A 24,536-nucleotide genomic window follows, 5' to 3' on the forward strand; every position below is an offset into this window, starting at 1 on the left:
TATGCATATATAGTTTATTTATACTGTTCATTTATTCAATCAGTTTATACTGTACACTCAAATATTAACATTTTCAATAAAAGTCACTTTTTCAAACTGTTTAAGGTTAAAAGTGTTTGCAGGAAAGATCAAGGTACCATAAAATAAACAGGGGAAAATAAAATAAACCATCAATCACAAAATACAGAAAACTGCTTATCTACAAATATATTTTACAGTTTAGTAACCAAAATATATTGTCATGAATGTCATAAAAACATTTCATCTAAAAAAAAAACAACAAAAAAAACATTTGTTACCTTTCGTCCCCACTCTCCATTACTGTAAGCTATTTGTTTTTCACACTGCATTGTTCTGCAGACGCAAGCATTATCAAGTTCTCTGTATCTCTGACAACACACCTACAGCTGTTTCTTTTTTTTGCCGTCTTGTGAAACTTTGCTACTGATATTATCTCATTTTTGATTATTCATACAGGAAGGAAAGGGCCACCAGACTAATAACCAATCGTTCAAGAAAGACAGAAAACTGCCAGAAATCAGTCAGTAAGTGAATAGCTTCTACTGAATTTTGCTGTAAACCCCCCATAGACAGACCTGAATGCTGGTAATCTCAGGAAAATCACAGAAGATAAAACGGTGAGTGAAATAAATCTTTAACGTTTCACTTAATGTGATTTATTTTTGAGAATTCTTTTATATGCATGCATTTATTTATATACTATATATTAATTTATGTAGAGTGGTATGAAATATGGACAGGTCAAAAGCAAATTGCATTATTAATTTTGCATCTTGAAATGAAAGCAATTTAAGGCAACTTACTCAGGGTAATTTAATTCAGGATTTATTCAAATTCATTGCATTGTGCATGTTGCAAATTCCATTGGTTATAAAGCAGTTCTGCAGATGATTGGTGTCGTTTTTAAGCACTTTGTTGATTCTGTTTATTTAACTAACATCACAAAGTTCATCAAATTATGTAACAAGAATAATTTTACTACACTGAAAACCCTAATAAGTTGACTAAACTAAATTAATTGAGTAAACTCGTTTCCTCAATTTAATTGAGTAACGGAATCTCCCAAAACTTGCATATTTAAGTTTACTTAACTTGCTGGTTTGGTAGATTATACTTAAATTGTTCAGTTCAGTATGTGTGTCTATGTGTGTAATTATATACCTCAATTTTTTTAAAAGAAAAATAAGTAGCGATTTATTACAATTGTGATGAATAAATATGCATGAAGCCTTGTTTTCTTATTAAAAAAAGACCTTGCACTAAAAGGTTTCACATATTAGAATTTTACAGTCAAGACTACATTGAAAACAACCTATTTTTTTTCAAAGGATTAATTGTGATGTTGAGCTTTCTACACTTGAAATCTTAAGTTTATGCATTTTCATTGTATATAAGTTAAATTAACTCATATTTTTAGGTGACAGGACCAAAATGCAAAATTTTAAGCAATGTTCGGTCAACTTTACTTGATTGTTTAAGTAAAGACAACATTAGGGTTTACAAGCAGCTCACTTTGTCCACTTTTTGGGTGCACAAACTGCAAAAAAAAAAAAAAAAGCTTTTCTTACTTATTGTATTGTTTAATCTAAATATCTAAAATCTCTTGGGTCAAAGATTCATTTTCTGGATAAGTACAAAAATATATTTTTTTTCACAAATATTAAGTCAAAACTAAGTGAGTTTTTTTCCTTAAAACAAGCAATGTGGCTGATCTGGCAATGTGGCAATGTGGCAATACTAAAAGTGCAAGAGCAATGAAATCACACACACACACAAAAAAAGAAAAAACTCTTTGAAAAAAAAAAGGCATTACGGTGGCGCAGATGGTAGCACGATCGCCTTACAGTAAGAATGTTGCTGGTTCGAGCCCCAGCTGGGTCAGTTGGCATTTCTGCCAAAGACATGCTCTATCCTGGCTTCTCTACAACTTCACAAACACACATTTTTCTGACATTTATGCTACTTTAAATGAGATTAATTAAGCAGATAATCTTAACTTCTTCTCATACCATGCGCTCCTGTCACCATGAGTCAGAAAATGAAGTTCCACCTTCAAACGGTGCTAGATAGTGACTCCCACACCTTATTGGATGTTTTATTGATACTTTTTCTAACATTTTAATTGGTTGCAATCATTAAAAAAAATCTGTGCTCAGCACGAGTCTTAAGAAAACTTTCTGTTGCCTGAGGGCAATGCTGTGCTGTAGAGTGCTAAAATAAAGTGAGACTAAGGGTGCTTTCACACCTACACTTTTGTTTCGGAACGTGTCTCGTTTGCCCAGTTAGCGCGGTTCATTTGGCATATATGAAACCAGCAATTGCGCTCTGTTCCGCGCCAATGTAATCACTCTGAGATCGCTTGAATGAGGTGGTCTCGGCTCGTTTGAAACGAACCCTGGAGCGGTTCGATTGCAGTGAGAAAGCGATCCGATCTGAGCGCGGTTATATTACAGTGTTTTATGGATATGTAATAGGCTTACAGCTATATGAAGAGAGAATTATGAGTATGGCGGGAAGTTTCGCAACTCTCCAGATGCCCGCAAACGAGTGATGATCTCCCGGTAATCTCGCGTCTCCCTCCCGGTCCTCAAATAGGCATCGTCGCGCACCCTTCTCACCCCTCCCCACCGCATCTCTTCTCAGACACATCGCGCGCGCGCACCCTGTCAATCACCACCAAACCACCACCTCTCCTGACAGCTGAACGGGACGCAGCAAAATAAACCCTGACACTCTGACCAATGTGAGGAGAGTTTACTCGCACGTAACTTGTTTTAGCTCTTTTGGTCCGATTAGAAACTTTGCAGTATGAAAGTGAACCGCTCCAAGAGCAAAGAGCAACAATGTAACAATTGTAATCTCTGTTTCGGAACAACTGAATCGATTCACAGGTGTGAAAGCACCCTTAAACAAAAGTTTGCAATGCTTGCCCTGCCTCCAAGTTCTTCTGATTGGTCGACTGCTTTGGAACTGCTTTTGGCGCTGCGTGTAAAAGTTTCAATTCTTTTAACTCGATACAGTGTATTAAAAATGCAGCGCTTATATACGAGATGTCCACTGAAGCTAAGCAGGACTGTGTCCGGTCAGTACCTAGAAGGGAGACCGCATGGGAAAGCTAGGTTGCTGCTGGAAGTGGTTTAGTGAGGCTAGCAGGGGGCGCTTAACCTGTGGTCTGTGGTGTAGGTCCTGATGCCCCAATATATTGATGGGGACTCTATACTGCTCAGTGTGCCACATCTTTCGGATGAGATGTTAAACCGAGGTCCTGAATTTCTGAGGTGCACTAGAAGAAAAAAAATTTATTTAGAAGATTTCTTCATCTAAAAATCCTTCTTATAATAAAGTGTTTCTCCCTCCACAGCTTCCAGTCGATCTCCTTATAAACATGGAAACTGCTACTACAGAGTTCCCATTTACCCTTATGACTCCTTGCCCGGAGACCGTGAAGAACCTCAACAGCACGGTTTTGGTTGTAATCTACATCATAGTCTTCTGCCTGAGCTTGCTGGGAAACACCGTGGTCATATTTGTGGTTTTCTTCATGGACAACCGCAGGACGTCCACCGACCTTTACCTGATGCACCTGGCTGTGGCTGACCTGCTTTTTTCCCTCACTCTCCCCTTCTGGGTGGCATACCTCCACGCCGGTCACTGGCCGTTCGGCACCATCATGTGCAAAATGATCTCTGGTGTGCAGGAGGTCACATTTTACTGCAGCGTTTTCATGCTAGCCTGCATTAGCATCGACCGCTACATGGCCATCGTAAAAGCAACGCAATTCCTCAACCGAAAGCTCCATCTGATTGGGTTTGTGTGTGCGTTGGTGTGGCTGTGCGCCGCCCTCTTATCTCTTCCGGTTATGGTGCACCGTGAAGCGATCACATATGATGGTGTGGAGTATATATGTGAGGACAATGTGACTGCGGAGAGCACCGACAGCTGGAGGATGAGCCTTCGCATTATCCGTCATACTCTGGGATTCTTCCTGCCGCTCACCGTGATGATGTTCTGCTACAGTTTCACCATGTTCACTTTATGTCACACGCGCAACAGCCAAAAGCAGAAGGCCATGCGGGTCATCTTGAGCGTGGTGCTGGCTTTTATCATCTGCTGGTTGCCTCATAACATCATAGAGTTCACAGACATCCTGATGCGAGCCGGACAGGTGGAGGAAACATGCCAGCTGAGAGACAACATAGACGTGGCTTTGTATGCGACGCAGGTGATGGCGTTCGCACACTGCGCAATAAACCCCATCCTGTACGCCTTCATCGGGAAGAAATTTCGTAACCAGTTGCTGATTTCTCTCTTTAAGAAAGGCCTGTTTGGGAGAAACATGCTGTCCAGATATGGAGCGGGATCCTTTCAGAGCTCTGGAAGCACTCGGCAAATGTCAGTGACGCTGTAGTCAATTAAATGTGAACAGGCTTTAATAAACATGTGAAGACATGGCAGGTGTGGTAGGTTTAAAGGTTAGGATTAGGATTAGTGTGAGGGTAGGGTAGGGTAGAGTAGGTTAGGGTTAGGTTAGGTTAGGTTAAATTAGGATAGATTAGGTTAGTTTAGGTTAGGTTAGATTAGTATATATTAGATTAGGGTTAAGTTAGATTAGATCAGGTTAGAGTTAGGTAAGGTTAAGTTAGGTTTAGGTTAGAATTAAGTTAGGTTAAGTTGAATTAGGGTTAGGTTAGATATGGTTAGGTTAGATTAGATTAGATTACATTAGGTTAGGATTAGTGTTGGGTTGAGTTAGGATAGGGTTGGTTTAGGTTAGGGTTAGATTAGGGTTAAGATAATTTACACTAGGTTAGGGTTAGGATTAGGGTTGGGTTGGGTTGGGTTGGGTTGGGTTAGGTTGGGTTGGGTTGAGTTGAGTTGAGTTGAGTTAGGTTAGGATTAGGGTTGGTTTGGGTTGGGTTAGGATAAGGTTGGGTTAGGTTAGGGTTAGGTTAGATTAAGGTTAAGATAAATTAGATTAGGTTAGGATTAGGGTTGGGGTGGGTTGAGTTAGGTTAGATTAGGTTAGGATTAGGGTTGGGTTAGGGTTAGGTATGGGTTAGATTAGGTTTAAGTTAGGTTAGACTAGGTTAGGGTTAGATTATGGTTAAATTAGGTTATATTAGGTTAGGGTTAGGGTTAGATTAGGGTTAAATTAGGTTAGGGTTAGGATTAGGTTTGGATTAGGGTTAGGTTAGAATCAGTTGGGTTAATTTAAATTAGGGTTAAAAAAATTAACTAATATGACCATGCTACCCTTGTTGCTTAATTACATTGTGTGTGTGTGTGTGTGTGTGCGTGTGTGTGTGTGTGTGTGTGTGTGTGTGTGTGTGTGTGTGAACATGAGCATAAAGTTACTTTTTACTCTTTTTTTGTAGAATTAAACTTTTTATAAAATAAAATCATGTACGATGAACTTATCCTTCTGTAAAAACAATCTTCAGAATAAAACTTTGTTATATGAAAGCGCTGCTGAACTGGAGATTTACGATTAATTTGAAGAAAATGGCATTTAAAGTAAAAAATATTGTAATTCATATCTATAGTTTGATTAAGTGCAACATAAATATTGATGCTTCTTGATGAGACTGAAAAACCACTCTATCAAACACTCTATCACAGTGTTCGAAAAGTATTTTGTTTCTAATAATGAAATAGTTTAGCATGTGTCATTAGGCTGAGCAAATGCAGAATTTTCCACCGTTTCTGTAATAGAGATTCTTAAATGTCAATGAAATTCTGTATTTCATAAAATATCCTTATTACCAGGTATAAGCAAGAGTGTACCTCAAACTTCCTGTAGCTTTACTTTCCTAATGATAATGATCTTCGAAAGGTTTTTTTTTTTTTTGGTTTGAGGTGACCTGCCAAGAGCATGCTCTGAAGGTTGTGGGTCCGTATCAAAATGATCTGAAAAACACTCTGCAGAGCTGTCAGGTTCACAAATGAGTAACAGGTGGGAGAGTGTCTTTTTATTTTATGATTTTCCCTCCATTTCTTATAGATTAACATGTTTGGGGGACATTCCTGTGATGCAAAGCTGATTTGTCAGTCTAATGTGATGATCTGCTGCTAAAAATCTAAATAAAAAACATTTTCATTGTTTTCAATGTTGACATTTTCAGTGGTGTCATTGAGTGTCTTTAAAGGTGCATTCAAATAAAATACATTATTATTATTACTATTATTAAAACGGCTGCATAATACTGTTGCAAAAGCCATTATACATTTAGCATGATAAACAGCAAGATTAAAGAACATGTTTTTATTTTGAATTAAAAATCCTTTATAGTATTATAATTGTATTAACTGTCACTTCTTACTCTATAATACTGCAATGTGAAAAGCAACCTATGATGTGTAAATAAAGTTATTTCAGAAAAAAGAAGCATCTCAGACCTGTACATTATACTCGATGTTGCAAAATGATGATTTCAAGTCTCCACTTCCCCTCCACAAACATACAGAGAAGTGAAGCAACCTGTTTTCCTTTTTCACAGGACACAACCCTGAAAAACATTACAACATCCTGCACACACAAATAAACTCACAAAAATAAAGTTTGTTGCTGTAGACACCACTAAAATAGACAACATGCTAAATGTTTTTGTTCTACATGTGATAATAAAATACAAAGCTTAAAGTAGTTCACTGAATATGAAAATTCTGTCATCATTAGGTCTCCTCATCCTTGACTTATTCCAAACTAGTTTGAGGTTTTATTTAATTTATTGGGGTTATGTTAAACTCAATAAGAGATATTTTGAAAAAAGGTTGAAAACCGGTAACCATTGACTTCCATTGAAAGCAAAGTAAATATTATGGAAGTCAATGGTTACAAGTTTTCACCTTTTTTTCTAAATATCTTTTGTGTGTTCAACAGAAAAAAGAAAGTCAAACTGGTTTGGATCAAGTCGCGGCTGGGTAAATAATGCAAGTGTTCTCATCTTTAGGTGAACTATCACTGAATGTAAAGTTCACCTTGTTAGGTCATCTATAGATCTGGTTTGCATAATCAAAGTCTTGAGAAACAGAAATGAGAAAAATTAATTTGGAAGCAATCCAATTCAATGCACTTCTGCCTTTTTGCATCAACAAACTCTTCTTCAATTCTTTTCTGTTTGAGCTTGAAAAAGATTTCACAAAGCTATGCACACGATAGTTCACCTAAAAGTGAAAATCCTGTCATCATTTAGGCCTACTCATCCTTGACTTATTCCAAACCAGTTTGAGGTTTTATTTAATTTATTGGGGTTATGATGAACTCAAAAGAAGATATTTTGAAAAAATATAAAAAAGAAAGAAAACCGGTAACTATTGACTTCCATTAAAAGAAAAGCAAATAAGTCAATGGTTACAGGTTTTCAGCTTTTTTTCAAAATATCTTTTGTGTGTTCAAAAGTAGAAAGAAAGTGAAACTGCTTTGAATCAAGTCGCGGCTGGGTAAATAATGAAAGTGTTTTTATTTTTAGGTGAACAATCACTTTACCATTTCTATAGGTACGTAAAGTTCACCTTGTCTAGTCATCTATAGACCTGGTTTGCATAATCAAAGTTTCGAGAAACAGAAATGAGGAAAATTATTTTAAAGCAATCCAATTCGCTTCTGCCTTTGTGCATCAACAAACTCTTCTCTTATTCTCAAATTCTTAAATTCTTTCTGTTTGAGCTTGAAAAGATTTCACAAAGCTATGCAAAGGATAGTTCATCCAAAAGTGAAAATTCTGCCGTCATTTAGGCCTATATCTCTGACTTATTCCAAACCAGTTTGAGTTTTTATTTATTTATTTATTTATTTTTTTTGGGGGGGGGGGGTTATGTTGAACTCAAAGGAAGATATTTTGAAAAAAGCTAAAAATAGGTAACTATTGACTTCCATTGAAAGCAATGTAAAAGTCAATGGTTACCGGTTTTCATCTTTTTTCAAAATATGTTTTGTGTGTTCAACAGAAGAAAGAAAGTCAAACTGGTTTGGATCAAGTCGCGGCTGGGTAAATAATGCAAGTGTTTTTAATTTTTATATGAACTATCACTTTATCATTTCTACTAGGTAGAATTCACCTTGTTAGGTCATCTATAGATCTGGTTTGCATAATCAAAGTCTTGTGAAACAGAAATGAGGAAATTTTATTTGGAAACAATCCAATTCAATTCGTTACTGCCTTTGTGCATCAACAAACTCTTCTCTAAGTCTTAAATTCTTTCTGTTTGAGCTTGAAAATGATTTCACAAAGCTATGCACAGGATAGTTCACCCAAGTGAAAATTCTGCCATCATTTAGGCCTACTCATGGTTGATTTGTTCCAAACCAGTTTAATGTTTTTTTTTTTGTTGTTGTTGTTTTGTTTTTGTTTTTAATGTTGAACTCAAAGGAAGATATTTAAAAAAAAAAAAACTGAAAACCGGTAATCATTGACTTCTGTTAAAGGAAAAGGAAATCATATGGAAGTCAATGGTTACAAGTTTTCAGCTTTTATTCAAAATATCTTTTGTGTGTTCAACAGAATATAGGATATAGGATAGTCCACACAAAAGTGAAAGTTCTGACACGATTTAGGTCTCCTCATGCTTGATTTGTTCCTAAACAGTTTTTATTTATTAATTTTTTTTTTTGGGGGGGGGGGGGGGGGGGGGGGTTTGATAATATCTTTTGTGTGTTCAACAGAAGAAAGAAACCTTCATGAGTTTGTTTCTTCTGTTAAACACAAAAGGAGATATTCTGAAGAAAACTGCAAATCTGCAACCTATAGAAAACACATACCATGGAAATCAGTGGTTACAGGTTTACAGCTTTCTTCAGAATATCTTTGTCTGTGTTTAACAGAAGAAAGAAAGTCAAACAGGTTTGGAACAAGTACAGGGTGAGTACGAGGTGTATGATCAATCAATCAATCAATCAACCATTATTTATACAGTCAAATTGATGTTGTACCCCAACATTGTGGGACATTTTATTTTATTTTGAAGCCAACGTTGGACAATGTTACATTTTGGTTACTTTCCAAGGTAACCTAAAAACAACAAAATATCAACGTCTAATGATGTTACAGCTTGATGTTGTGTGGATGTTACCACGATGACGTCTGTCAGACGATGGATTGCCATTGCCTGACCAATAAAATGTCAGAATTGATGTCAATATGACGTTGGTTTAAGATGTTGGCTCGATGTTAGATTTTGGTCACTGTCCAACACGACCTAAAATCAGCCAGAAATCAATGTCACTTCATGTCGTTATTGGACGTCAAAAAAACATTGTCCTTGGACGCTGCCGACCGAAATCTAACCTAAAACTAATGTCTTATGACGTTGTGTGTCTGCTGGGAAATGCTTTAAAATCAGTTTATACAACTAGAAAGCGAACAATGCAAAAACAATACAAGAAATATCAATGAAATACAGCAAAACATTAAAACAGACAAAAGTGTCAGTGCTACTATGCATTAAAAGCCACTTTGAACAAGTGTGGGAGTACTCCTACTATGCTATCCGAATCGTGCCCAGGCCCGTTTGCACGTTTGAGAAGTGTGAGTGCTCTGAATCAAGTTCAGGCATGAGTTCACTTGAGTACGGTTCACTTGGGCTTTGGCATAGTACGCTTATAGTGTTAGTGCCGAGCACACGACAGCCTGAAACTGAAGACGAGATGTGTTTTTTAAGGGACTATTTGATACGGATTTATTAATCATTCTTACTGTTCAATGAATGCAAACTGTCGTAGTTTATTAAGGAGGCAAACCCCTCACTGCACAACAGCTGCACCTTCAGCAAACCTCCTAATTCCTGCAGCATGAGGACTTTATGATTATTTATGAGCGTCAAAAGTGGCGTAAACGTGCCCAGGCCCGAATGTAATGTGAGTGCGGTCCATCGGGGGAGGCGGTAAGGGGGACAAGCGTGCCTTAGCCCGGTTAAAGGCAATTGTACATAGTGTGAGTACCCCCCCCCACCCCCCCATCCACACCTCTAGTTTAAAAAAAGTCAGGAAAGTGGGTGAGTCCAGCTCTGTTTAGGTGGGAGTGTTAGGGGAGGGAAGGAGAGAAGGGTTTGCATAAAAATGGGAGTTTCCATTTGGGCATGTGCTGATTTACACAGCGGCAAAACAAAAAAGACGCAGGGAGAAATACGGTGACTGCTATTCCATGGACATCAGTAATCAAATTATTTGGCAAATTATTAATGGGAGAAAAAAAACTCAGCATTTCTCTGTAACTTAGATGCACTCGGTAGGTAGCGTCAGAAAGCCATGTGTGTATAGACCATCCTGTCACAAAATGCTGTGAAAATCCTACATGACAGTAATAGTTTGATTAAGGTGTTTACATGTTTACATTCAGAGAGCAGCATTTTCAGCTGAACTTTCAGTCTATAATAGTGTAGTGATACTGTAGTCCACATGCGAGTCCAGCTGCACTCTCATAGCGGAAAATGAAAACAAAACCTTCGTTGCAGCACATTTATAAACACAGCACTGACAACCCATGTCTCCAAACAATTCTTCCACTTGTTTTGGCAACACAACAGGGCATCTCTCTGCCGTCTGAACACTGTAACAGGTACAAACAGTCTTGGAAGCAATCATGCATATAAATGAAGTTGCACTGCATACACAATAGACAGCGTTGATTAGTTTGAACCAAGTCTTACTCATGAATTAATGCTGCACACTCAAATGCGTCACAATGTACAGACAGCCACTCTCCACACTGGAATGAATTTCCACGAAGAACGAATTTGCTTGAAATAACGCAAAAACAACCAATTTTCACTTTTTTAGTAAAATATATGCATCCTAATCATTTTTTTAGCAGGGTGGGACACATGCATGACTGTCAACATTTCAAAAAATGTGTTTTAGTTTTTCGTGACCCTTTGAACAGTGGCAGGGTATTCAGTAGGAAGCTCAGTAGGAAGGGTATTCCAAAGTTTTGGACCTGCCACTGCAAAACAGCGACCACCCCACTGCTTGTACTTTGATCATGGGACTTCTAGCAGAAGCTGGTCAGCAGATCGCAAGGTTCGGCTGGGTTTGATGAATGTGCAAAATTATGCATAAAGAGGAAGGTGCAAGGCTATTGACTGCATTAAAAACAAACATTAAAAGTTTAAAATCAAGTCTAAACTTTAAAGGGAGCGAGTGGAGGGAGTAGAGAATGGGTGTAATGTGTTCACACTTCCGACTGTTTGTTAACATCCAAGCAGCAGCATTTTGTACAAGTCGTAAAGGATAAAGACAAGCTTGGTTAACTGCATTACAGTTGTCCAAACGCGAGCTAAAAAAAGCATTCATGGCTTTCTCAAGATCACCCTTGCTCAAGAAGCTTGCACTTTAGCGAGAAGGCGAAGCTGTAAAAAGCTTGCACAGAGTCAATCTGCTTATCAAATTTTAAACTACTGACTACTCTCACACCTACATTTATGACCACATGACTGAAACGAGAGAAACAGAGCCAGATGAGCTTGAGATGAAGTGATTGCCAAACAGTTTTGTTTTCATTTAGGCAGAGGAAATTCTGTGACGGCCATATCTTGATATCATCCAAATATCTGTTAAAACAATCAAGTGAATCTAAAGAGCTCGGTGCACCAGGAATACAAATCGGTACATCATCGGTTTACCTAACCTGAATTCACCATGTAGGACATGTTCATATTAACATGATGATCATGGAACAACATTCCAATCAGCCAATCAGGATTAAGGCTTAGCGTTTAGCGCTTATGTTAAGTTTAGGCTTATTCATTCATTCATTTTCTTTTTTGCTTAGTCCCATTATTAATCTGGGTTCACCACAGTGGAATGAACTGCCAACTTATCCAGCATATGTTTTACTCAGCGGATGCCCGTCCAGCTGCAACCCATCACTGGGAAACATTCATACACTCTCATTCACACACATACACTATGGACAATTGAGCTTACCCAATCATCTATACCATGGCTGCGTCTGAAACCGCACACTTCCATACTATATAGTGCGCTAAAATCAGTATGCGAGCCGAGGAGTATTTCTGAATTCATAGAATTCGAAAATCAGTGTGTGAGAAGTACTCGGATGACTTACTACTTCCGGCGAGATTCTGAAGTGGGCATCTCGTGCATGCTGCTCTATCCCATGATGCCCCTCGATAGAATTCATGAATGGGAGTGAATCGACAAAACTGACGCAAGTAGGTCGATTGACCATGACAAAATGGCGGATTTAGTATGTCCGAATTCCATTCACACTGTACAGAACGTACTTTTGCATTGGCCAAGTAGTACATTTAAATTTTAAATGCAGTACTGAGTAGTAGGTGGTTTCGGACACAGCACATATGTTTTTTGGACTTGGGGGAAACCGGATTAGCCAACCAACTGACCCGGCTATTGTATCAATGTTGCAAAAATGTTACAAAAACATTATTTTAATAACGTTGCATGCTAACATTTGCACAACTTTTGTTCTGGAATGATTTCTGTTGGATGTGGTTGGCATTTCTGTGTTTTTTAGAACAAACTTTGGTTAATCCTTAAAAAACCCACAGGAACCAAACATAATATTAAATATTAATCTTTGTAATCATACTTGGAATTATTTGACTATTTTATTGCTGAGAAATAAACACCACGTGTGAGACAATGAGCTAAACATAAATTTTCCACCTGCATGTGTTGCTAACCACATTGTAAAGAAGTACAGGATGTGGTTTATAAGAGTGTGAATGTAAAAAAAATGTTCAGTACATTTAATTAACATAGTAGATAAAAAGAATATACATATCGTCACCTTAGATTTATAAGGTTCTATCTGACATTTTTGTCAAAGTTGAGTTATTGACATATTCTTATTAATTGACAACTTTTTTACCTTATGGTATGTTTTTTATTAGTTGTTTACATTTTAAGACTTTTTACTCCAAAAACAAACGTTACAAACATACTGTTTGCTATGGAGTGCAAAAACTTTAAAGCTCATTATCTCAAAATCATTCAGAACGCAAATAGAATCTTATAGTTCCAAGGTGACGATAAATACTCGTCTGGCATTTATAACAGTGGCCTGATATATATATATATATATATATATATATTTCATGGCTAAAACACTGTAAAGTTTGCTGTTTCAGATAAAGCTATCATATAAATCAATAAACAGAGAAATTAAAAGAAATTTTGTAAAGACATTAACTCTTATTATTTAGATTTATGTTCTGCATATGCAAATTAGTCACTCATTTGCATATTTAAAGATAAAACAATACAAAAACAACTGTCTTAAAGTATTGTGATTAATCGTCAGTGGGAAGTAGGTGTCATTTAACGTTTTACTCAATCATATGAAACCTAGCGATGATCAAGATCTGTATCAAGAAGGTCATTAATTCTTTTACTCTCACAATAATACATCAATATGATATGTTTGTGGCGTTTTTGTAATTCACAGAAGTCTTATCCTTATCTCTACAACTTTGAAAATATGATTACATTGTGTTATTTATATGTTATTTAAGGTCATACTTCTGTAAAATAGTTAAAATAAAGTTACACAGAACAATTTCAAAATTTATTTTATTATTGTGATGATTTTTGTAATGTTTATCAAACAGGGTGAAACATGATGTTTAGAATCACACAAAGTAATAGCACATTGCATTACAGAATTCACTCTATTAGACTAATGTATACACTCTCACCGGCCACTTTGTTAGGTACACCTTACTCGTACCGGGTTGGACCTCCTTTTGCCTTCAGAACTGCTTAATCCTTCAGGGCATGGATTCAACAAGGTACTGGAAATATTGCTCAAATTTTGGTCCATATTGGCATGATAGCATCACGTAGTTGCTGCAGATTTGTCAGCTGCACATCCATAATGCGAAACTCCCGTTCCATCACACCTCAAAGGTGCTTTATTGGATTGAGATCTGCTGACTGTGAAGGCCATTTCAGTACAATGAACTCATTGTCATGTTCATGAAACCAGTCTAAGATGATTTGCGCTTTATGACATGGTGTGTGATCCTGCTGGAAGTAGCCATCAGAAGATGGGTACACTGTGGTCATAAGGGATGGACATGGTCAGCAACAACACTCAGGTAGGCTGTGGTGTTAACGCAATGGTCAATTGGTACTTATGAGTCCAAAGTGTGCCAAGAAAATATCCCCCACACCATTACACCACCAGCTTGAACCGTTGAACCAAGGCAGGATGGATCCATGCTTTCATGTTGTTAATGCCAAATTCTGACCCTACCATCTGAATGTTGCAGCAGAAATCGAAACTCGCCTGACCAGGCAATGTTTTTCCAGTCTTCTATTGTCCAATTTTGGTGAGCCTGTGCAAATTGTAGCCTCAGTTTCCTGTTATTAGCTGACAGAAGTGGTGTGGTCTTCTGCTGTTGTAGCCCATCCGCCTCAAGGTTGGACGTGTTGTGGGTACAGAGATGCTTTTCTTCAGACCTCGGCTATAATGAGGGGTTTGCATGTTCTCCCTGTGTTGGCGTGAGTTTCCTCCGGGTGCTCCGGTGTCCCCAACAATCCAAAGACACGCGCTTTGGATGAATTGAATAAACTAAATTTGCCGCAGCGTATGAGTGTGAATGAAAGTGCATGGGTCTTAGTACTGGGTTGCAACTGGAAGGGCATCTGCTGTGTAAAACATATGCTGGATAAGTTGTCGGTTCATTCCACTGTGGTGACCCCTGATGAATAAAGGGACTAGGCCAAAGGCAAATGAATGAATAATCAGAAGTTAAACGCAAAAATAGCAGTTTTCAAACAGGTTTCCAAGTTCAGGAAAACATTAGCCTTGAGAACGAATCAAATCAAAAATAGTTTTTACTATATTTAAAACTAAATAAATGTATTTTTCCAAACTTTAAAGTAGTTAAAAATGCCAAAATATCTTTCCAAACTCTAAAATGTGAGTAAAGTTCTCTAAGCTGGAGGAAAGTGAATGAATGAATGTAATATGTAGGCACTGCGTGTTAACAATCAGCCAGCAGATGGCATGAACGTGCTCTGAAGCAAAAAACAATCTTGTAAACGCAGAAGAAGAGCAAAACACACATGCAAGTGCACTTTATAGTCGATCTAATGTAAAATATCCGCTAAAATAACAGCAGGAGGCATCGGAAGACCCCCGTAACACATCTGTAACAATAACATTTCGACGCTTCAGCTCAGAAACAGTCATGATACGATTTACATCAGCGTGAAATACACAAACTCAGGCTGATATGAGCAGGATTAATTAATCACATTGAGGTAAAGTTGGTTTTATATTCGCACATTCGTTAATTTTAACGCTCATTATATTGTTTTATCACGCTGATTTGTATATTTGATATGAAATCGCATGCAAGTATGACTTCAAAGCAACATTAGCGCTATTTAACTGACTGTAAACAATGTTGTCCTGGATGCTAATATGATTTCTCTATTTAGAGTTTGCAAATAATACGTTTCTGAAAGGATATTATTAAGGAGAAAGTCTTAATGTGTGAATGTAAGAACTTTACCTTAATATTGATGTAGAAATGAAGCTGAAAGAGCTGGAGAGCTGCCTTCAGCAAGTGGATGGATTTGAGGAGCCCAAAATTCTCCTGGAGCAGTATCCCACCAGCCCTCACATCGCAGGTAAGTTACGCGTTATAAATGGATACTTTAGAGATTTGTGACAATTAAATTGAGATGAAGTTAGTTTTATACTCGCACATTCGTTTCTTTGTGAACAGTGACACGGCCCCTATAGTGTTTACCATGGTATTTTAAATATTAGGTATGAAATCGCATGTAAGCATGACTTCAAAACAACATTAGCACCATTTAACTGACTGTAAACAATGATATACTTTAGTCATTGGCTGCCAATATGATTTCCCTATTTAGAATTAGCATAGAGCACTTTTATGATAATATATTATCGAGGAGAACGGATGAACGTGCAAGTAATAAAACCAACTTTAACGTTACCTCAATCACTATTAACTGCTGTCAGGTCTGTGTTTGTGATAGTCCTTTGTAAGGTGTTTTTATTTGCATCTGCACATTTACACACACACTTAATTCATTTACATGACTTTAAGCAAACGATTAAATCCAACGACTTCTCCCTGACTAAAAAGCTGGATTTCCATGGCATCTAATGAAGTGGAAAAGGCAGGCTGCTTTTGTGCTTTGCATAATATTAAAATGGTTTAAGCTTGGATATGATTTTGCATGACATCGATAGCCACAATGAGAACAAAAAAGGGTCACTTACCTCAGATTTGACGAAAAATAGGCCTGAGGTACTTCATTTTTGTGTGGCTGCAAATTGCTTCTTCTCCCATTATTGTTAGCTCATACAGATCTTCTATTTAGCGTCTCTGTTGTCTACTTTAACACCAATCTGTCTTAAAAGTGGTCATTTTGAAAAAGCTCTTAAAATGTATTTTATCATATAATGTAAGCTTTAGGTAACTGGGACAGACTGCATTTGTTTTCAGTTACTGCCAGTTGATGAGCAGGAAAGGAGTAAACTGAAAAATAGGCTAAGCATAATAACAAACAGTGGATGGAATAGACCATGTTAAACTCCATGATATTCCAGTTTGGGGTAATGTTGACCTTATATTTCCACATTCAGACTTTCATCTTATGAATGTAATTCAGAACTTCATGGAAAACATTGGAAAAATCTGACATTGTGATATTTTATGTTTCCTATATATACTCACCGGCCACTTTATTAGGAACACTAGTACTAATAGTACTAGTAATACCCTCTTTTACCTTCAGAACTGCCTTAATCGTTCATGGCATAGATTCAACAAGGTACTGGAAATATTCCTCAGAGAATTTGGTCCATATTGACATGATAGCATCACACAGTTGTTGCAGATTTGTCTGTTGCACATGCATGATGTGATTCTCCCGTTCATTCCACCACATCTCAAACGTGCTCTATTGGACTGAGATCTGGTGACTGTGGAGGTCATTTGAGCACAGTGAACTCCTTGTCATGTTCATGAAACCAGTCTGAGATGATTTGCGCTTTATGACATGACGCGTTATCCTGCTGGAAGTACCCATCAAAAGATGGGTACACTGTAGTCATATAGGGATGCACATGGACAGCGGCAATACTCAGGTAGGCTGTGGTAATGACACGATACTCAATTGGTATTAAGGACTAATGGGCCCAAGAAAAAATCCCCCACACCATTACACCACCACCACCAGCCTAAACCGTTGATGCAAGGCAGGATGGATCCATGCTTTCATGTTGTTGATGCCAAATTCTGACCCTACCATTCAAATGTGGCAGCAGAAATCGAGACTCATCAAACCAGGCAACATTTTTCCAATTTTCTTTTGTCAGATATTGGTTAGCCTGTGTGAATTGTAGCCTCAGTTTCCTGCTCTTAGCTGACAGGAGTGGCACCCGGTGTGTTCTTCTGCTGCTGTAGCCCATTTGCCTCAAGGTTAGACATGTTGTGTGTTCAGAGATGCTCTTCTGTACACCTCCGTTGTAGCGAGTGGTTATTTGAGTTGCTGTTGCCTTTCTATCAGCTGGAACCAGTCTGGCCATTCTCCTCTGATCTTTGGCATCAACAAGACATTTGTGCCTACAGAACTTTTTAATTAAAGTTACAAGTGGTAACATTTCATGTGCCTAAATGCTTTAAACTCTCTTAGGGGTTAAAATGTTACTCTATTATTATTATTATTATTATTATTATTATTATTATAATGTTCTTACTCTATTATAGTTCAACTCTGCAGTAATTACACAAATTTCATGTATTTTGAACTGTGTACAACATTTTAAATCCCAATAAATAACATAATCCTAAACTATATAATCTTAGCTCAACATTGCAGATTCTGCAACGTCACTATTGTAGATGCACACATTGAGATATTGATACTGAAACAATATATTATGCAGCCCTACAAAAAAGTATTCTTTTCAAATTCTAAATAGGCAAATCATATTGTTTACAATCAATTAAATAATGCTATAGCTGTTTTCAAGTCATACTTGCTGTACATGTGATTTCAGACCCAATATTTAAACTAACGTGGTAAACTATATATAGAGAGCGTGTCACAAGTTGCGTTGAGCTTAAATATGTCAATACAATTCATTTGTATTAGCCTTTTGCTAAATTCTGCTTAGACAAGTTATGAATAGGCAAGTTCTGAATATTTAATATACCCGTTTATTGTCTAGGACAGATGGCCTTGAGTGTGTTTTACTGCATATTTAATGATGGTGTAGTCAGTGATAGTGCAGAAGTGTTGAGTGTAAAAAGTACAAAGTATCTGTAATTAAATGACTTTTAAAAACTAAAATAAGATGTTACTGTTGATTTATAGGTCATTTAATTAGTTACTTATATACTTGCCTTAAATACTGTAAATAAATGTAACAGTTCTGTATAAATCGATAGAATTAAATTTTTTGTTTTTTGTTATACATATATTTTGCAGAATAATCCTATTTTCAGCTGAAGAAGGTCAAGATGACTAAACATGCTTAAAAAAACAAACTGAGTGAGAAATACTATCATGAAAATAAAGGGTAGACATTCAGAGATTGTGTTTGTATATATTTACATAAAGTACATATGTGTCATTTGTATATTTTGCATAATACCCTGATAATTCAACTTAAGACTGATAGATTTGTCCAACAATTTCACATGCTTTAGAAAAAAGTAGGACATTTTTTAATGTATGTATGAAATATAGTGTCATTAATTTGATTAATTTTGTTTTTTATATATATAATGCTTAATATGTTTTTTTAATATAAAACTAAAACATCTATTTAGACTCGAATGTAAAGAATTTAAAGAATTCCTTGAATTGTAAAGAATTAAGAATTGTAAAGAATTAAGTTCTCTTGTTCTATGCCTTGATATATTGGGATTTTATGTAGTATTAGGTCAAGTAATTAAATTACATATTGACTATTTAATTCAGGTTACTTTTCAGATAAATTAATTATAAAAGTAATTCAAATACAATTTTAACTATGTGATTGTAATTAAAGAAGAAACCTACCCATCAGTGAATGTTAAATACCATTAAGTTGTCTTTTGTGTTTGTTTTTCTGACTGTAGGCTGTATGTTGTACACCATCCACAACACATTTGATGACATACAGAATAAACTGGTGGCAGATCTGGGCTGTGGATGTGGAGTTCTGTCTATAGGAGCTGCAGTCCTTGATGCTGGGTAAGATTAATTACCCATTTAATGCCACTGTGTGTCTCTGCTCATATCTGAAAGCTCTAAATGTGTTGTCATCTTTGGACAAGAAATTAATTAGTTTACATGTTCTTTCTGTGTTGGTGTGGATTTCTCCGGGTGCGCCGGTTTCCCCCAAAGTCCAAAGACATGCGCTATAGGTGAATTAAATAAACTAAATTGTCCGTAGTGTATGAGTGTGTGTGTGAATGAGTGTGTATGAGTGGTTCTCATTTCTGGGTTGTGGCTGGAAGGGCATCTGCTGCGTAAAACATATGCTGGAATAGTTGGCGGGTCATTCCGCTGTGGTGACTTCTGTAATAGAGACTAAGCCGAAGAAAGATGAATGAATGCTATTCAGACTATGCTGTTTACCAGCAGACAGTATAAAACCAAATTTAACCAACATGATATCAGAGGAGGCATGAAGTGTGTGTGTTACGGAGGCCTAATGAGTTTTAATGCATACAGTATTCTCAAATTAGAAGGATAAAATATAGGATCAAATGGGTTAAGTACATCCACGGTCTAAAATGATGCCAGTTTAAAAACAATAAGAATCTAAATTATCATTATCTTTCCTCACAAGCTTGTGTGTTGGATTTGACATCGATGAAGATGCCTTGGACATATTCAGAGGAAATGTTGAAGAGTTTGAACTGCCAAACATTGATGTGGTCCAGTGTGACGTGTGCTCGATTGGATCTTCTTATGCTAAGAAGTTTGACACTGTCATCATGAACCCGCCGTTCGGCACAAAACACAACCAGGGTAAGAAAACTCACTAACCAAATCGTATAAATTTGATGTTTATATTTGCAAAATACTTACCAACCCAGGCTTATTCTAAAAGCGTACTTCTATATACATTTCTGGGGAGCGCCAAATACATCCCAGGAGCTGCAGTTTTTGTGAATCCACCATAGGCCGCTGTGTATGCTTTTTCAGATCTCAAATTTCTCTTGCGAGTGCCATTCGCGCCTGCTCGTCTCGCGTAAATCCAACTGAGGCTACTGTCGACTGACTGACTGACCAATCGACTGACCCACCCTCCTTCTTCCCTAAACCCAACCAATAGTATTTTGAAAAGCATAAAACCCAACCAACAAATGTAAAAAGTGATTCAGAAAAAGGAAAGCCCTTACCTGATTTGTTTTACCATGATTTACCACATTCTCACCCTGTTTTTTACTCATTTTATTTTTTGCCTTTTGTTATTAGCCCCTTTTACACATACAGACCTTTCCGGAAAATTGCCGGCAATTTTCCTGAAAGGTTGTATGTGTGAACAGGTCCTTTTTGAAAATACAGGTAAATTTGTTCTGCACACGCACATATTATGAACATCTCGACAAGCGAAAGTCATCCTGCGAAAGTTGTTCACAATATTGATCATCCACAGAGTTTGTAATTTAATCAAATGTTTACAAATACAAGCGCAGCCGTTTAGAGCTCATTTCTGGTTAATGATATCAGAATTTACCGGTATTTTGGGATGGATGTGTGAATGCTCTTTTCCGGAAAATTTCCGTAACATCCTCGCCTGTGTCAACAGCGCTTTTTTGAATATACCGTTAAAGTCGTTCCGGAAATTTTCCAGATATTTACCGGTATCACTGTGTGAAAGGGGCTATTGTCTTATCTGCTTTCTGGAATTTTTTTAATTGCTGTTATTGAATTTTTGTCAACTTCAAAACTATAGATTGCAAATTAATATATTAAGCAATATATTGCTTACTTTAGGTATTGACATGCAGTTCCTGCAGACAGCGATTTCTATGGCAACCACTGCAGTGTATTCCCTTCACAAGACCTCAACACGAGATGTAAGCTGCCACATTATGTCAAAGTTTAATACCTCTAACTGTTTAAATATATTATTAAGAAGACTTGCATTTTCCTGCAGCACATTCAGAAGAAAGCAAACGACTGGAAAGTGAAAATGGAAGTCATCGCAGGTAAAAACTTTGTGAATCCATAAACACACTCTACTGGTCAAAGTGTGAGTTTGGAAAGATTTATGTGCTACTTTTATTAATCAATCCTGAATTAATTGGATCTAATTATAAAAGATTTTGAATAATTATTTTTTTATTATCAACGCTGATAGTCAACAGTTGAGCTGCATATTACGTTATTGTGAAAACTTTAAGGGTGACACAGTGGCTCAGTGGTTAGCACTGTGGCCACACAACAAGAAGGTTACTGACTCGGCTGGGTCAGTTGGCATTTCTGTGTGGAGTTAACAAGTTCTCTTAGCACAAACAAGTTACTTTATACAACTAGCACTTTTTGTGTGTATTGCCTCTTCATGTTGAATCGCTGAATGCCTCCTTAATTGTAATGCTGGATTCACACCAGACACGGGTAAAGCATCAAGCATGAGTGATTTACATGTTAAGTCAATGCAAAGATGCAAATAGACATCCAGCGGCACTATACGCGTGAATGAGGTGATTTGCGGGAAGAAGCAGCGTGAGGTGAGCTTTTTGTGCGATTGACTCATTTAACGCTAGAATTGCTCAAGTTGGAAAATCTGAATTTCTGCAGACATTCACACTGTGGTAACCAATCAGGAGCTTTCTCTTGTATGGGAGTGATTATGATGTACTCCCTGTTGTTGGTGTGCCAACGAGAAAATCCTCCTGCCAATACCGAACAATAGTTTATCAAACTGGGCTCGGCTCAGTCAGAAGCCCCACTGAAAGCTTCCATCATCCAGGTACAGTTTCTGGAGGAGTTGATGAACTCTCAGAGCTGAGTGCACCTCAGAATGGATCTAGTGCAGGGGTGTCAAACGTACGGCCCACGGGCCGTATCATGCCCGCAAACAAATTTAATGCGGCCCGCGAGATGATTCTGTGAGCTGAAATTTTTCAATAAAATATACTGCTGTTCCAATTGTGCCCACTGGATGGCGCAATAGCAAACTTAATTTCATCCTATCCAGAAGCCTGAATCAGCGTCAATTTGACAGCCATCTCAGAGAGTAAGACCTCATACCTTATTTATTTATTTTTTTATCTGTCCAAGAAAACTGAACATTCGCTATAGATAAACCAGTGGAAAATCTTCTCTCGCTCTGCACGTTTCCTACTGCTGGTGCTCTGTGTACACCAAAATGCATCCGACCGTAGTTTCTGAATCTCCTAAAATGTCCAGAATTCAGGTTTTACTTTCGCATTCTAAAGTTGCCGTTATTTAACTATTTTACGTTTTGTCAGTTTAGTGTCTATTTTGTACGAGTTTTGTCTTATGAAAATCTACCATTTGAAAAAGGAGGCGTGGTACCACCCCATTAGCAATGCTATTTAGCAAAGAAGCTAGAGTCCCCGCGGGCAGACAGAAGCCCTGCCCCTGATGTAAATCAGCGTCTATTGTAAAGTGAATTTGACGTGCGAATGAAGCGAGTAAACTCAAAATGTTCAGTCATCTATTTGCGCGATTTATTTGCACGTTCCGCGTCTGGTGTGAACACAACATAAGTCGCTTTGGACAAAAGCGTCTGCTTAATGAGTAAATGTAAATATAAATGCGTAATACATTCTCATTCGTTCCATTCTATCTTTAAATCATTATGATGTAATTAATGTAGGATAGTGTGATATGTTCTTATTAATTTCCTTCTAGAGATCTAGACTATAAGTATTATGACATGTTATAAATGTGTGTGTTTTCCCTCACAGAGCTTAGATACGACTTGCCGGCATCATATAAGTTCCACAAAAAGAAGTCGGTAAGTCTGTTTTTTTTTTTTTTGCCACATATTTTTAAACATGATGTAGACATGTTTTCTTTACACAAAATTAAAATCTACTGTAAATAAGTCATCTTTTGTTTCCTAAGGTTGATATTCAAGTGGACTTCATTCGGTTCACTCCAACGTAAAGGTTTTGGGGGCAAAGGAGAAGATTGTGTTGCTTTGCAAAATTTTATTACAATTTTTTTAGTGTTTTTAAAATAAATGTTTCCAAATGACTGTGTATTTTTGGCGACTGAATACCAATATTTGCTTTAAGTTTTACAAATATACTGTTGGAACATTATTCAGATTTGTGCTTTTCACATTTTTGGCAGTGTAGTGTACAACGTTGAACAGCATCACAGTAGGAAAAACAATAAATTACCATCACATATATTTTTACAGTTGTATTACAAATACAAAATCATTCAAGTAAATGTAACAATACTATAAGGCAGTGGTTCTCAAACTGTGGTATGTGTACCACTAGTGGTACGTAGGCTTACTTCTAGTGGTACGTTGATGAATCACTGAGTAACAAAAGAAAAAATGAATACAATTTTAATCATTTGATGCGTACGATAACACCAATGTGATTAGTATTGGCTGTTCTCTAAAGCCTACGATCAAAGCGTTGTGCTTAGAATGTTTACTTTAGTGCATCGCGTCATCAGCTGCTAAAAATCTGTTCAATTGGTGCAGAACTAGAGGAGGTGCGTGGTGCTGGCAGAGCAGATACTGTACATGCTAGAGTAGTAATCCCCAACCCTTGGACCACAGCCTGGCACTGGTTTATAGATCAACTGGTACCAGACCGCACACAATTATTTATTTTGATATATCTTTTATTTAGAAAAATGACTGTATTTTCTTGTTACATCTCGATCACTTAAGGGCCAAAATTTAACCCTTAGGCTAGCAAAATTAGTAAGAAATGCAGCACCAAGCGCTTGCGTATTCCAGGTGTCCCGAGTTGAAAACATCTTAACTTTTCAGAATGCTGCACCACGAGTCGGCATAAGAACCGACTGATCAGCTTCATTTTTGGTATGGAATATAATTTCGTTGAATGAATATGACTCTGCCTTGTTTTCGAACTGTGTAGTACTGTAGCTGCTTAATTTGACCAACTACACTATTTTATTTCAATACTGGTCATTATAGTGGTACTTGGAGAGACATTTTTTTCTGAGGTGGTACTTGGTGAAAAAAAAGTTTGAGAACCACAGCTATAAGGAATAAATGCACCTCCTGATTGTAAATATAGTTCTGCTTTTTGTCTGCAAGTCACTGTGCTGAAAGTGAAGTGGTGTTCTGTGTATATTTGGAAACAGTGCAGCCCTTTATCTTCAGGCACAGATAACAGACAAACTGCTTCTAACACACTGTCATGCCTTCACTTCCCACAAAATATATGATCATATAAACAGCAATAAGTATTGAACACGTCATTTTTTTCTAGGAATATTATATTTCTAAAGAAGTTGTTAACATGGAATAAAACCAGATTATGGTAAAAAAAAAAAAAAAAAAAAGAATACAAACATGAAA

The 24,536-nt window shown here is 37.1% G+C and overlaps 3 protein-coding genes across 4 annotated transcripts in view; 2 read left to right on the forward strand and 1 right to left on the reverse strand.

Annotated features, from left to right (window-relative positions):
• The window catches only part of phgdh (phosphoglycerate dehydrogenase), a 722,740-nt gene that overhangs the window by 619,980 nt on the left and 78,224 nt on the right, over window positions 1-24,536 (reverse strand). The gene's annotated exons all lie outside the window — the stretch shown is intronic.
• On the forward strand, window positions 468-6,123 carry cxcr2 (chemokine (C-X-C motif) receptor 2). 2 transcript variants are annotated; one of them, XM_087268599.1, is made up of 2 exons: window positions 468-638; window positions 3,383-6,123. In XM_087268599.1, the coding sequence occupies exon 2, from the start codon at window positions 3,407-3,409 to the stop codon at window positions 4,427-4,429; it is 1,023 nt and encodes a 340-aa protein (XP_087124725.1). In that variant the 5' UTR covers window positions 468-638; window positions 3,383-3,406; the 3' UTR covers window positions 4,430-6,123. The 2 variants fall into 2 exon arrangements, with proteins under 2 accessions (XP_087124725.1, XP_087124726.1); XM_087268600.1 differs by lacking the exon at window positions 468-638 and adding an exon at window positions 1,674-2,592 and having other exon boundaries at window positions 2,737-6,123.
• Window positions 15,031-23,221, forward strand: mettl5 (methyltransferase 5, N6-adenosine). The gene is made up of 8 exons (NM_001005949.1): window positions 15,031-15,268; window positions 15,539-15,640; window positions 19,117-19,231; window positions 19,833-20,014; window positions 20,987-21,069; window positions 21,150-21,201; window positions 22,930-22,979; window positions 23,090-23,221. Exons 2-8 carry the CDS (start codon window positions 15,541-15,543, stop codon window positions 23,129-23,131), a joined length of 624 nt encoding a protein of 207 aa, NP_001005949.1. The 5' UTR covers window positions 15,031-15,268; window positions 15,539-15,540; the 3' UTR covers window positions 23,132-23,221.

Source organism: Danio rerio, chromosome 9, assembly GCF_052040795.2.
Source record: "Danio rerio strain M-AB ecotype USA chromosome 9, GRCz13ab, whole genome shotgun sequence".
NCBI classification, from domain to species: domain Eukaryota; kingdom Metazoa; phylum Chordata; class Actinopteri; order Cypriniformes; family Danionidae; genus Danio; species Danio rerio.

Bases quoted from the DNA above. Each gene is read 5' to 3' on its own strand.
- cxcr2 (XM_087268599.1), top strand. From the start codon at position 3,407: ATGGAAACTGCTACTACAGAGTTCCCATTTACCCTTATGACTCCTTGC.
- mettl5 (NM_001005949.1), top strand. From the start codon at position 15,541: ATGAAGCTGAAAGAGCTGGAGAGCTGCCTTCAGCAAGTGGATGGATTT. The intron at 19,232-19,832 runs GTAAGATTAATT...TTTCCTCACAAG, and splicing joins GCTGCAGTCCTTGATGCTGG to CTTGTGTGTTGGATTTGACA. The intron at 21,202-22,929 runs GTAAAAACTTTG...TTTCCCTCACAG, and splicing joins GAAAATGGAAGTCATCGCAG to AGCTTAGATACGACTTGCCG.